The sequence below is a fragment of the Geotrypetes seraphini genome, chromosome 11 (genome assembly GCF_902459505.1).
Source record: "Geotrypetes seraphini chromosome 11, aGeoSer1.1, whole genome shotgun sequence".
Classification (NCBI taxonomy): Eukaryota; Metazoa; Chordata; class Amphibia; order Gymnophiona; family Dermophiidae; genus Geotrypetes; species Geotrypetes seraphini.
The window spans coordinates 125,596,165-125,611,284 of NC_047094.1; the positions used below are offsets into that span (position 1 = coordinate 125,596,165).

At 45.4% G+C, this 15,120-nt stretch overlaps 1 protein-coding gene across 2 annotated transcripts in view; it reads right to left on the reverse strand.

Annotated features, from left to right (window-relative positions):
* The window catches only part of APLP1 (amyloid beta precursor like protein 1), a 110,140-nt gene that overhangs the window by 41,604 nt on the left and 53,416 nt on the right, over nt 1-15,120 (reverse strand). For both annotated transcript variants that reach the window (XM_033914133.1, XM_033914134.1), the window contains exons 6-8: nt 12,043-12,293; nt 6,710-6,840; nt 2,165-2,239 (exon numbers count right to left, since the gene is read on the reverse strand). In XM_033914133.1, coding sequence (XP_033770024.1) covers nt 2,165-2,239; nt 6,710-6,840; nt 12,043-12,293 — 457 coding nt within the window. The remainder of the gene's footprint in view (nt 1-2,164; nt 2,240-6,709; nt 6,841-12,042; nt 12,294-15,120) is intronic.

Below are 15,120 nucleotides of genomic sequence, written 5' to 3' on the forward strand. Positions count from 1 at the left end.
ACTATTTACCCTCCTCCTTTGAGAAAAATGGCCATTTAATCCTTCCCTCTGTTTTCTGTTCAATAACCAGTTCCTAATCTACAACTGAACATTGCCTCCTAACCCCTGACTCTTTAATTTTCTCAGGAGCCTTTCATGAGGAACTTTGTCAAAAGCTTTCTAAAAATCTACTGGCTCACCTTTATGCATATGTTTATTCACACCTTCAAAGAAGTCAAACAAATTGGAGAGGCAAGACCTTTCTTAGCTGAACTCATGCTAACTCTGTCCCATTAAATCATATTTGTCTGTGTGTTCCACAACTGTAATTTTTATAATTGTTTCCAGTATTTTGCCTGACATACCGGTATTTTGTCAGGCATATCGGTCTATAATTTCTCAGATCCCAACTACAACCCTTTCTAAAAATTAGCGTAACATTGGCAACCCCACAGACAATTTTAGCAACAAATTACAGATCACTAACAGCAGATCAGCAATTTCATGTTTGGGATGTATAGTATCTGGTCCAGGTGATTTATCACTGTTTAAGTTGTCAATTTGCATTAGAACATCTTCCAGGTTCACTGAGATTTCTTTTAGTTCCTCTGTAGATCTCTTACTTCTTCCGTAAACACAAAGCAAATAATTCATTGAGTCTCTTTGCTATGGCCTTATCCTCCCTAAGCGCCCCTTTTGCTCCTTGATCATCCAACTGTCCCACAGATTCCCTCACAGGTTTTCTGCTTCTGATGTACCTTAAAAATTGTTACTATGAGTTTTTGCAGTTTTGGCAAGTTTTTCTTCATATTTAGCTTTCTTTATCAGTGCTTTGCATCTAACTTGCCAATGCTTATGTCTTTTCTTATGTCATTTGTTAAATGATATCATTTGTGTCTTGTCTGCCCCTGATGTGGCAACAAGAATCTTGTCTGATGTCAAGCCTCAGTTCTGCAAGATTTCTACCACCTGCAAAATCCTTCCATCTCGTACCCAGTTGCTCAAGCATCTTACTGTTTCTGAAACAAATTCATTCATTATTGCTGGCATCAAGGAACATTTCCATTTAATAGGCACTTATTTTTCTGTTCATCCACTACACTGTGTTGCTTCTCTTCTACACCCATGTCTGAAAGACAATCCAATTATCTTCCCAGATGATGTAAAAATACAGACAACCAAATCTTTGGGAAAGTTGTATCAAAACCAGATCAAAATGGAGGGCCCTATTTGTGATTTATAAATAACCGTTCCACAGAATATTGCCCTTTTTATACTTTAATATAAAGATTTAATTATAAAATAAGTGTTCAAGACTTGTGCAGATGAGGACAAAGTCCATGGAGATGGGGCAGAAATGGGGATAGAGCCTGCTGAGATGGGGCAGGAGACAAAGCCTGGGGGAATGGGGGTGGGGATAGAGCCCGCAGAGATGGGGCATAGATGGGACAGAAGACAAAGCCTGGGGGGATGGGGTGGGGACAGGACCAGGGCCCATGGGGATAGAGAGGGAACAGGTACAGGGCCCATGGGGGATGGAAAGGGGATCGGGACAAACTTTGTCTCTGTGTCATTCTCTAGCAGGGTACCAGGGTTCCAAATTATCTAGCTTGGCTAAATGTGGGCAGAGAGCACAGGCTGCAGAAGACCTAATTTTTTGGAAGTGGTGGGGCATCACAAATGCAAGACCTCCTCACTCTACTCCCACCATCTCAGCTCCTCATTAAAAATGCAAGTCCAACCTCAATTCCACCTAAGTCAAGCCCCAAGGCTCACCCTTTGAACTTCTAATTTAGGAGGAATAAAGGTCAAGACCTGCATCAGCCAGAGGAGAAGTCCAGCTTAGCCAGCAAACTTGCAATCAGCTACACCTTTAGCTGGCTGCAACAACTGTGTATTACCTCAGGTGGCCTGTTAAGATTTGGTGAGGTGGCACAAACATTTTTAAAAATAAATAGTTAAATATACTTTGGTGACGTAAACAAAGTAAACTTAACTCCAAAGATTCTATGCCACAATATGGAGGAATGAGCGTGTTACTATGATAGTTTTATAGTGAAAAGTGCCAGATGTGTTTGAAAATGACCGTGATCCTATTTCTTATTGAATACCCTTGCACCTCACCAGAATGTTCTTCTGACCTGATGCACGCATGAGTCATAGTGCCCTAAACTCTCCTTCTTACCTCATTGAGTGCCTGGCGATCTGATTTTGGGAGGTTCTTTGCCTGGTTATCTGCTTCTGCCCATTCTTTCATCACCTGGGTAAGAGAAAGATCATAGAACTAAGAAGAGACACAGACAGACAGATAAACATCCCAGCACAGAGAGTGGAACTGTATTTCTTTCACTGTTTGGCCTTGAGAGATTAATATAACCACTCTGTATAACACTGTGGTCACTCACAGAGATACAGAAAGTTTGTTCATTTCATGGGGTAAAAATTATACAAATGATGCTCAAAATTTGGCTTTAGAGAAAAACCGGCATTAAAGCACTATTCTATAAACTGTATATGGTGTGTCCTTTATAGAATAACATGAAGAGTTGACTCCTGCACCTAACTTCAGATGCCAGACTTATGTCTGCTGAAACCTGTTGTAAATGCTGGCACTCAAGTTAGACATGCTGAGGCAGTATTCTATATCTATGCATGCAACTTTTCAGAATGTCCCTGACATTATCTATAACTATGCTCCTGTTTGAGTTATGTGCTAGAGAATGACACGGGGAAAAAATTTGTCCCCATCGCCGCCCTGTCTCTGCGACCACTGCCCCTGTCACTGTCTCGTCCCCGCACCTACTGTCCCCGCCTTGCCCCATCCCCACGACTACTGTGCCCGCAGCATCCATACAAGCCTCAGTACTGCAATATTTAGCTTATTCCTTCCTTATAAATCAAAGTTCTGACTGCTGAACTAGAGAAAAATATGTTCAGCGGGCAGGGCTTTGTTTATAAATTTTTATCAACACAACTAATATACTACTTTATCCTAAAACAAAATAAATAAATAAATAGAAATTTTTTTCTACCTTTGTTGTCTGGTTTCTGCTTTCCTCATCTTCTCATTCAATTCCTTCCATCCACTGCCTGCCTTCTCTCTGCATCTTCCATTTGCTCTGTTACTGTGCCTCTCCCTTCACCACCACCCCTCAATTGGTCTGGCACCCATCTTCTTCCTTCAGCTCCCCCCATAGTCTGGCATCTCTGTCTTCTTCCCTTCCAGCGTCTTCTCCCCACTCTATATTCTCCATTTCCCTTCCAATGTCTTCTCCCTACTCTCTGTTCCCCATTTTTCAGCGTCTTCTCCCTACTCTCTCTTCCACATTTCCCTTCATCGTCTTCTCCCACTCTCTTTTCCACATTTCCCTTCAGCATCTTCTCCCCACTCTCTCTTCCACATTTCCCTCAGCGTCTTCTCCCCACTCTCTCTTCCACATTTCCCTTCAGTATCTTCTCCCCACTCTCTCTTCCACATTTCCCTTCAGCATCTTCTCCCCACTCTCTCTTCCACATTTCCCTTTAGCGTCTTCTTCCCACTCTCTTCCTCATTTCCCTTTAGCATCTTTTCCCCACTGTGTCTTCCACATTTCCCTTCAGCATCTGTTCCTCCCCACCCCCTTCAGTGTCTGTTCCATTGCGTCAGAGGAGAAGCTTCTCCCCACAGACGTACGCGACTTCAGGCAAGCTCTGGCGGCTTGCACAAATTACACGAATGCGCCATGAAGGTAAGGGGGATGGAGGGAGACAGATGCTGCCGGTAGGTAGGAAGGAGGGAGGGGCCATTCACCGCTCCACAGGGCGGTGGATGGCCTTGTCCCCGTACCCACAATGAGCAGTTTTCACCTCCCACTGTTTCGGCGGGTTACCCACGGCTAGCTGCGGGTAACAGCCACCGTGTCATTCTCTATTATGTGCTAGTAGAGTTAGGCACCATGCCTTATAGAAGAATGCACAGCCAGATGCGCACAAATTTTAATGTGTTAGTTAACTTCAATTGGTTATTAGCACCAAATTACTGAGAGTTAAAGGCTTGTTACTCAATTAATTTGCGCATGCATCATGGGTATGCATATAAATTTAGACATGCAAATTTGGGCCCTATATATAGGATCCAGGGGATAGTTCAGTTTTTCAGGTACCAACTCTGAACAAAGAGTGGTATAAAACTACACAGTGAGGGCTACACAGTCCCTGACCTGAAGATATACAGCAGGGAAAGTCAGCCCCAACATCTTTCCCCTACATGGCCCCTCCCAGCCTTTTGCCTTCAATATCTTCATCCAGAGGACAAAGAGCTAATGAAAAGAATGAATTGTGCAGATGCGGGAGGCAAGTTCCACAGGGAGAACAGATGTTGTGTAGAAGGTTAATGTGACCCTGAGGGAGGTGCAGAACCTGCAGTAATTACACACTCGGGATCTACATTAATGAGCTATTTTCAGGACCACAAACACACCTCCCTAAACACAGGCTCACACACATTGGCAGCCAGAGGAAGGGAGCGCAGGCAGCTGGGAGGGCTCTTCTGTTGGTTAGGGACTATGAAATGGAGCACAAGAAGAAGAAAGAAGGGCAGAATAAGACATTTGGTCTTTCCATATTGCCCATTTGTACCCAACTATTGTTCTGTCAGAAGTCTTAGGTCTGTGATGGTCTTTGCCAAAAATGGTTTCACAGGCCTCTGTGCCTTACTATCATCTGGTATTATCATAGGTATTCCTAAACTGCATTGAGTGAGAGATTATAATAGCCTCTGGTGATGTCAAATACTTTAGCAACCAACAATTTCATTATTGATCCCAGTAACTCATTTACTGCATTAACCAACATAAACATTTTGTAAACTTTTTTCTCTATTAGAAATTGTACTTTGGGCTCCAGGTTTCAGCATGCTACTAAGGCACCTTTCCCCTTAATTCTATAAAGTTGTGTACCCAAATTTGAAATCAGATTACAATTTATAGAATAAGGTTAGTTGTGTGCAAAACTTAATAGATTAATTAGATGCTAATTGACTTTAATATCCAATTATAGTGGAACCTTGGTTTACGAGCATAATTTGTTCCAGAAGCATGCTCGTAAACCAAATTACTCCTATATCAAAGTGAGTTTCCTCATAGGAAGTAAGGGAAACTTACTTGATTGGTTCCACCTCCCCCCACCCCCGCGGCCACCGGTACTGCTCCACCCCACCCCACCCCATCCCCAAAAGACCCCCTCACCCCCGAGGCCACTGGTGCGCTTCCACATCCCCTCCCGCAAACTGGCATCGCCCCCCCTCGCGAACCCCCACCCGCCCAAACTGAAGTCTTACCCCCATCTGGCACCTGCACGCAGCACCAACCCACAGGAGGTGCTGGTGCCCGAAGATCGTGCTGCTTGCCGGACTGGGCTTTGAGCATCTGTGCATGCTCAAGGCCTTCTGGCTCCCACCTCTTTCTGAGATTCTCGGAGAGAACGAGAGCCAGAAGGCCTTGAGCATGCGTACATGCTCAAGGCCCAGTCCGGCAAGCAACACGATCTTTGGCACAGGCACCTCCTGTGGGTTGGTGCTGCGTGCCGGTGCCAGATGGGGGTAAGGCTTCAGTTTGGGTGGGCAGGCGTTCGCGAGGGGAGGCGATGCTGGTTAGGGGGGGCGTTCCTGGGCAGGGGGGTGATGCCGGTTCGCAGGTGGGGGGACTCGCAAATCGAGTCAACGCTTGGTTTGCGAGTCATGATTTGCAAAAATGTTTTGCTCGTCTTGCAAAACACTCACAAACCGCGGTACTTGCAAACCGAGGTTTGACTGTATTGGCTATAATTGGTGTTACTTGGCGCTAACTGGCAGTTTTCAAGTGCAACTGCCTTTATAATTTGCATGCTCAAATTCTGGAGTGCGTGACTCCAAGGGGGAGCAAGGACCTGGGAAAGTTTCAGGCAAGTTGGGACGTGTCAGGCAGTTATGCATGCAGGTTATAGAATCCTAGCATTTATGTGCTTAATTGTAAATGCTGGCTTATGCTAGTATTCTATAACAGTAGTTGCATGTGTGACTGCTTTGTAGAATCTGCACTTAGCGTACATCATTCTGGTGCCTAACGTTAGACTATCTATTGAGGATTACCCACTTTGGCCAGATTCAGTAAATGGCTATCAAAGTAAGACACTGGGCTAAGTGCCCTTTATAGAATAGTGCTTAGCAAGGAGTCACGCGTCCAACTTGGGCGCAAGGACTTATACCTTCTGAAGCCTGGTGTAAATCCTGGCATACAAGTTGGGTGTGTAACTCTAGTATTCTATAACTGCACTGAAATGTTTGGAATACCCTGAGCCACCCATGCCTAAGCCCCTTTTTGGGTTGTGTTTGAAATAGTTTAGGCACGCAGTGTTATAGAATAGCGCATGGGCAGATCCACACATAAGTCCAAATTAGTGGCAATTAGTGCCAATAATTGATTGTTAATGGCTCATTAACTAATTTTGTGCATAAATCTTGGATCTGCAGCCAAATTTGGGTGACCTTTACAGAATCAGGAGATTTACGTATAACCCATGCATATTTGGATTCTGCCATTCCTATAGTTTCTAGTACAACTCTGACTCAGGTTTTCACCACTCTCTCAGTGAAAAAGTCTTCTCTCACTTTGCTTTGGCGCTTCCTTCCCTTCAGATTCACATCTTCTATCACTCTATGGGAAATGGTACTTCACAGGAAGCAGAAGGTGGAAGCTATTCCTCTGGTACTCACCTCATTGATTTGCTTCATTCGCCTTTCCTCAAGATCCATCTTAGCACGCAGAAAATTGGCATGCTCGCTCCCATCTCCAGGCATCTCAAAGTATACGTCCACACCATCCGTTGGCCGAGGGGTTAGCGTTACTGCAATGGTACAGAACAACTTTGTCATCTGGAGTCACCTTGCGAGACAAGGAAAGGCTAGCAGCAGAGCACTAATGGGATAATTCAGATGAGCTCCAGGATGCAGGGTGCATGCTCTGTGATAATTTGCATCCCTTTGCAATAAGTGATATCATAGAAACATAGAAAGATGACGGCAGAAAAGGGCTATAGCCCATCAAGTCTGCCCACTCTACTGACCCATTAAGTCTGAGTGCCTTAACTAGACCTTTGTAGGGATCCCATGTAGATGTCCCATTTATTCTTAAAGTCAAGCACGCTGGTGGCCTTGGCCACCTGCACTGGAAGCTTGTTCCAGTGATCCACCACTCTTTCCGTGAAGAAATACTTGAAACCACTGTTCCCTCTAAGCTGAGCAGGAGTCCTCCACCCACAGTCTCACCAATAGAGGGTGCTGTTTTACTGTCACATTTTTCAATTGTGAGGGACAGGCAAGTTCTGCAGGACTCCAGGGAACATACCTGTCCTTAGCGACTGAAAATATTCCACCCCCTAGTGGTAGCAATGCAGCTGGAGGACACCTGCTCAGCTTAAAGGGAACAATTTCCCTCCTCTGAGTTTGAGCGGAGGCCTGCATGCCTTACCATCACCTGGTGTTATCACAGGTGTTCCTAATGACTGCAGTGAGTCAGAGATTGTAATAACCCCCGGTGATGTCAAATACTTCAGCAACCAACAATTTCATTATCGATCTCAGTAACTCACTCATTACGTTAACCAACATAAACATTTTGTAAACTTTTTTTCTCTACTATTAGAAATTGTGCTTTGAGTTCCAGGTTGCAGCATTTGCCTGATGCTGATAATGCCTCCTGTGAGATAGACACAAACAGGGCAAATTTAGAATAAGTTGCCTAAGTGGGGGGCTACAAATAAGTGTCAATATTGAGACTTTTCTATAAAATCACTCAGCTAGCCACGGGAGCAATTACATATCTGGGCACTACAATTTAGATGCCCGCTTTACACACCTTAAGCGCTTAGGTGCCTAAGACTTCTTATAAAATATTAGTGCATGTCGGCCTACTTTTAAGTGCGCTTACTTACGCCAGATGTAGGCTGACATAACTGGATCCTCCTTAATGTGGCAGTTACATACATGCCCTATGGTACATATTAGACCTACCTAAGCCCTGCCCATGCCCCTCACATTTACATGCTATCCCCTGGATTCTATATATGGTGAATAAAGTTGCGTGTGTGAATTTGGCCACATGGCCAAATTGCACCTGCAACTTAATTGTTAAATAAGCCAATCAGCACTGATAATTAGCCACTAAACATATTCTATAAAATAGTGCACCTGAAAACAGGGCATAGCCATGAAAGGGGCATGGGCAAGCCATAGGTGTTCCTATAAACTATGCCCAATCCATACAGAATTTAGCTGCAGGAATTTACACCAGGTTTTAGTTGGCGTAAATGGTTGCACCTAAATTTTAGTTGCAGAGCCAGTGGTAATGTGCATTCTATAAACTGTACCTAAATCTAGGTGCAGTTTACAGAATAACACTAAGGGGCTCATAATCGAAAAGAAAATACATCTATAAGCCTGCCTAAATCTGCACTTGGACGATCAAAAAGACAGACCATCCAAGTACCGATCAAAACAGGTTTTAGACGTATCTAAAAGCAGCTTAGGCCTTTTGACTGCCACTGTGCGCCCAGAGTGAAAAGGGGTATTTTTTGAGGAGTGGTTAGAGCTGGAGGTAGGTGGGATGTGGGCCAACCTAGACTTAGTCATCCTGCAGCGATAATCAAAGGTTTAACAGGTTGCCTGTATGGAACTTATACGTTTCGACTTAGACCAAATCAAAATAGGTCTAAGTTCCGGATTGGGCTGCTGAGCTGATTGTGGCTGCTGAGATCAACTCAGTGGCCCAGGCAACCCGTCCCCCCGCCCCCGTAATGATTGTAGCAGGAGGGATGCTCAGTCCCTCCTGCCCGCACCCACCATGACTCTCCCGCAATGATCACAGCAGGGGGGATGCCCAATCTCTCCTGCCGGACACCCCCCCAAACCCCCACAAGTTCGCTGGCAGGAGAGATGCCCAATGTCTCCTGCCGACACCCCCTCAAAAAAATTTCACCGACAGGAAGGATGCCCAGTCCCTCCTGCCAGACACCCCCCACCCCCCCACAAAGATAGCCCACCTGGACCCCCCAAGTACACCTCCACTGGTCCCCCCCCCACCCGGACCCCCCTAACCTTGTTTAGATGGCCGGCTGGGTCATTTCTGTGTCCGGCTGGCAGATCCACCTTCACTGGACTAGTGGGCCTGCCCCTTCCTGGTGCAAATTGGGATGCACCATGGAGGGGCCTAAGGCCCTGATTGGCCCAGGAGCTTAAGGCCCTTCCTGTAGGAGGGGCCTTAGGCACCTGGGCCAACCAGAATCTTAGGTCCATCTCTCAGTGCATTCTGGGATATGCTGGGAGTAGCCTAAATTTCCGATTGTCCAGATCCCTTAGGCCACCCCCATAGGAGAGGCCTAGGAGATCTGGCCAATTGGAATCATAGGCCACTCCCAGTGCATCCCAGAATGCACTGGGAGAGGGGACTAACATTTCGGTTGGCTTAGGTGCCTAAGGCCCCTCCTACAGGAAGGGCATTAAGCGCCTCGATCAATCAGGGCCTTAGGCCCCTCCCTGGTGTATCTCAAGATGCACCAGGAAGGGGCAGGTCCGCCATTCCAGTGAAGGCGAGCCTGCTGACTGGACACACAAAGGACCCGGCCATCTGGCCATCTAAACAAGGTTAGGGGGTCTGGGTGGGCTTGGGGGGGGGTGTCCAGTAGGGGTGGGGGGTCTGGTGGGGGTGAGCTTGGTGGGTCTAGGTGAGCTAACTTTAGGGGAGTGGGGCCTGTCCGGCAGGAGGGACAGGGCATCCCTACTGTCGGTGAATTTTTGGAGGGTGGGGGATGTCGGCAGGAGAGATTGGGCATCTCTCCTGTCGTAATCGTTGTGGGGTGGGTGTGGGGTCATGATGAGTGCAGGCAGGAGAGTCTGGGCATCTTTCCTGCTGTGAACATTGCAGGGGGAGTCACGACGGGTGTGGACAGGAGGGACTGTACACCACTCCTGCCGTGATCGTTGCAGGTGGAGTCGCAGCAGGTACAGGCAAGAGGGACTGGGCATCCTTTCTGCCACGATCATAGCGGGGGGGGGGGGGGGGGGGGAGGGAACGACGACACACCATGTCTCCACGATTCTCTGACCGGCACTTATGACCGATGCCGGTTAGAGAAAAAATTATTTTTCTGGCACCATATATAGAATCTAGCCCTATGGGGGGATTCTACAAATAACACTCAAAAATGGTCGCTGGAAAAGATCAGTGCTAAGCCCTTTACAGAATATACTTAGCACTGATTCTCTGGGTACTGGACTTAAGCTTGTTGAAACCTGGTGTAAATCCTGGTGCCTAAATTGGGTAACCTAAATTGGGTGCCTAAATTGGCTAACCTATTATTCTGTAACACTGTGTGCAACTTGGAATACTCCTGACCTGTCCATGCCCCTCCTATGGCCACACCCCATTTTGGGATGCACACTATGGCATTTAGGGGCCCAGAGTTATAAAATAGTGTGCAGCCAGATGTATGCACAAATCCTAATTATTGTCAATAATAGGTTGTTAGCATCCAATTATTGATGATTAACGCTTGTTAACAAATTAAGTTGCACACAAATCTCGGGAGCCTGCACAAATATGAGTGCTATATATAGAATCCAGAGATAAGTGACTTCATGCTAAAATTACAGAATAGCACTGAGCACTCTGCTAGCTCCTGTTCATGTAGGTACATTCAGGTGCATAACTACTGGCTTTCTATAAATTTACCTGAGTGTTTCATTTACCTGAGTCAGTCTCTTAATTACAGCCAAGTTTCTATAAATTTAAGCATGCAAATGGCATTTGAATTTAAGCACCCTGTTAAAGAATAAGGGAGTTTTACAACCAGTCTCACAAAATCTGTCACAGTTGTATATTTCCACTTGCTGGGGGTCAGGCATAAATGACATATATGCACATTTTATGAACTATACATTGACCTCATGAATCTGCTCAAACTGAACACGCCACACACATGTGGCATGAAAATGCACACCTTCTTGTCAACACGTATGCTTTCATGTACATAATCTGTGTTGTAATTCTATAAGATTTCTTTTAAATATATAAAACAGGATTTATATGCAGGAAAAGTTTATATAGAATTACCCCGTAAGAAGACAATTTTGAAAAACCTGAGAAGTTGGATAACCCTGCAAGCTAATCTTTCACTTAAATACATGAAGGATGCACAGGGATTTCATAATGAAATCCCATATTTACTTTATTTCTTTACCCTTACCTCACTCTATCCATATACAGTATATGCTTTTGGCCCTATTTGGGGAGGGGTGCAGTTTAAACTGGGCAACCTACGTGCACTTATAAATGCAGTTAGATATCACTGAATGCTTGAGGAAATTGTAATTTTGTAATTTGTGGTGAGCTGGTCCAGGCCTGCCATTGAGTGTCTAAGGCAGGCATAGGTGTCCTAATATTCCTTAAACCCACAATTATACCTGTAGAACTGAGGTGGTGAGGCCTTGGGGCGGAAAGGGTTATTCTAGGGAGTTCTCCCTGCAGTCCAGAACAGGGAAAAATCTCAGAGCTGAATGCCTGTTAGGAATGGGACAAAGACAATTATTCCATTGTGAACAGGAGATAAACACTCTTGGTGCTGAGCTCAGTCCCGTTTCAGGCAGTGCCAGGCCCTCAGAGGCATGAGCTACATTCTGCTGGTACAGGAATCCTTCCTCCAGCCATGCCAGCTTGGCCATCTGATTAATAAGGGCTCATAGGTTATGCTGGTCAGAACAGAGTACTGAAGGGAGGTTTTCTAGTGGTTCTTGCATTTTCCAATGTGATGTTAGGGGACATATGCCTCCATCATATGCAGTACTGACTGTTTTCATCCTACATATTGGGGGAGGAACATTACCCAAATTGTGGAGAACCACATATTAGACTTTCTGAAAAGGATTATACCTCCCAACAGCAAGATCATTTGGGTGGGAGGAAAGGGGAACAGAAGGTATACAAGGATATAGAGGACCTCTGGAGTAGACTTACTTCATTAATGCACCTCCCTCTCCTACTTCAGCTGGCTCACCTTTGACTTCTTCCTCGGTAGTCTGCATAGTTATGGTCATGGTAGTCTGAGTGATGCTGTCTTCATAGTAGCTGTGTTCTACAAAGTAGTCATCCATGTTGGCTGCAAATTCATCTGTGTCATCCACAAAGTCTGCAGCAGTGTCCTCCTGCCGCTCCAGTTTCTCATCTTCATCCTCATTTTCCTCCTCCTCATCATCCTCTTCCATATCCTCCTCCACCATAGAAGCTCGACTGGTCACCATCTTATCGCTATTGACATTGTTAGACAGTTATGTTACACGGGGTGGGTGAAGCAGCCAAGATTCCCACAGTCCCTCTTATACCACCCTTACCACGTTCTGCTCACGGCTTGCTTAGCTCCTCCATATATGATACCCTCTGACTCTTCTCTACTTGGGTTTTTCCATTATACGATTCTATCACTCCCTAAACTAAGCACCCTCAACCTATTTCTTGGGATAAGCACAACCAGTGTGGTTTCAAGATATACACAATGAATATGCATAAGATAGAGTTGCATGCAATACCTCCATTGTATGCAGATTTACCTTATACACATTCATTGTGGGTATCCTGAAAACTTGACTGGTTGAATGTGTCCCAGGGATGTAGCTATCATTGAATGAGCCCAGCAAAAATGTCTTGTGATGCCCAATAGTGGGGGCCACCTGAGGTGATAAACCCTCTCCTCCCTCCTGAGTTCTCCCATTTTCTGCCACCATCACTCTCCTGTGAGAGCCTGGCATTTTTCTACCCCCCTGTCCCCCTCCTCATTTGTGGAACTCAAAATGCACTGCATATCTCCATCAGAGAGAACACTTGAAATATGTGGCCTCTGTTCAATCCCACCAAGGCTTTTTCTGTGCTACACCATGCCCATTACATCAAAGTCACATCAAAGAGGTGGAACACGGAACAGGAAAGGTCCTCTCACCTTGGGTTCTGCATCCCCCTACCCTCTATGTCATGTCTGTCTGTCCAAGTTAGATTGTAAGCTTCCTCTCACCTTCGGCTCTGCATCCCCTACCCTCTATGTCATGTCTGTCTGTCTAAGTTAGATTGTAAGCTTCCTCTCACCTTGGGCTCTGCATCCCCTACCCTCTATGTCATGTCTGTCTGTCCAAGTTAGATTGTAAGCTCTTTCAAGCAGGGAACATCTATAAATGTCAAAATGTACAGTGCTGTGTACGCCTTTCGGTGCCACATAAGTGATAAGTAGTAGTAGTCGTAGTCCTGGTAGATAAACCATTCAGATCTTTATCTGCTGTCATTTTCTATGTTATTATGTTAGGGTTAGGCAGAGGCCAATTGTTTAAATTGCTGTCTCTGCCAGAGACTGACAGCATATTTTGAAGAGTGCAGGTGGAGTGAGGAGGGTAGAGAAATAGTGGGCCCATGCCGGAGGGGGGGGGATCAGAGGGAGAGGAAGAGAGACCTGGAGCAAAGAGGAATGGGAGAGATGCTGGACCTGGGTGAGAAGAAAAGGAGAGAGATACTGGATCTGGGAGGGAAAAGAGAGAGAAAAAGATGCTGGACTTAGGGGGGAAGAAAGGGGAAGATGGATACTAGACTTGGAGAGAGGAAAATCAGAGGGGGGAGAAAGAAAATGACCTGGATCAATGGGATGGGGAAGAGAGGGGGAGAAATACTAGACTCAAGGTGAGGTTGTGGAGGGGAGGACCAGGGGTATGGATACAGGATGAAGGAAATAGAGGGGAGAATCTGGACATGGGAGGTCAGGGACACAAAAAGGAGATGCAGGGCATGGAGAGAGCATAGGGACAGGGACACAGAAGGTCAATGCTGGACAAAAGGAAAGGGATAGCGATACAGAAGGGGGATGCTAGACAAGAGTAAAACAGGGATATAGAGGAGAGCTGCTGAATATAGAGGGAGGAAAGGGATCCTGAGAGGGCAGTTGCTAAACTTGAGGGGGGGGGGGGTGGAGATAGAGACAGGAAGTGGGACACTGAGGGAAGATGCTGGACTGGATGGATGGTGGACATAGAGAGGAAATGTCAAAAGGACAGGAGACCTTGGAAAAAGAGTTAGGAATAAAACAGAGAAATGTGGAAAATAGACAACATTGAAAAAAAATATTTCTTTTTAAATTTAAGGTAATATGTTTCAGAAATAAAAAAAAAGCATAAAGGAAAAAAAATAATACCTCTATTATTGGACTAACTTAATGTAGTTTATGATTAGCTTTGGAAGGTAACCTCTTCTTTTTCAGATCTGATCTATATACTGTACAGTGGTGTGAAAAAGTCTCAAACCACTTGTGAATTTTGCATTCTTTCAACTTTCTGACCTTTTATTTTTTGTTGACCCAATAGATTTGCCTGTGTACCACATTATAAGGGATACATTTGGCTATTAGAATCAACATTTTATTCTAGCTTGGCCTTAAATTTCTGAGTTTGTTTGTTAAAGTTGCCATGCTAATTGTTTTTCTGCGTAAATCAAGTAATATACTTTGCTGGCCAAAAAAGTACATACGAACATCATCTATCCTTCATATTCATTTAGGTGATCATTTTGTGTCTCACTGATGGCTCAGTATTTGGTGAGCCACCCGCTATTCTTGATCACCTGTCTGCACCATGTTGGGACTGAGTGAACCAGTTTGATGAGGTTATCATGGGTGACAATGCGGTTCCAAGATGCAGTTTTGATGTTGGATGTCTCATGGTATCTCCCAGACCACCTTGTGCCACAAGTTCTCTATCTGATTCAGATCTAGAGATTGGGCAGGTCAGTCAATTGACTCGATGATGTTCTGATGCTTCCAGGTGATCACCTGTTTGGAGCGATGGCAAGGTGCATTGTCTTCTTGGAACAAGAACTTGTCTGGAAACAACTGCTGAGATGGTGGCACCATGCACATTTACAGCGCTAGTAGGAGGCTATTAAACTCCATAAAGGGAGCCCGTCTCAAATAAATGGTAATGGAGCCCACTAGGGCCCAGGCGATCCTTGACCTGGTACTCACCAACGGGGAAAGCGTCTCAGAGGTCTTAGTAGGAGATACGCTAGCCTCCAGCGACCACAACATAGTGTGGTTCAACCTTAGTAA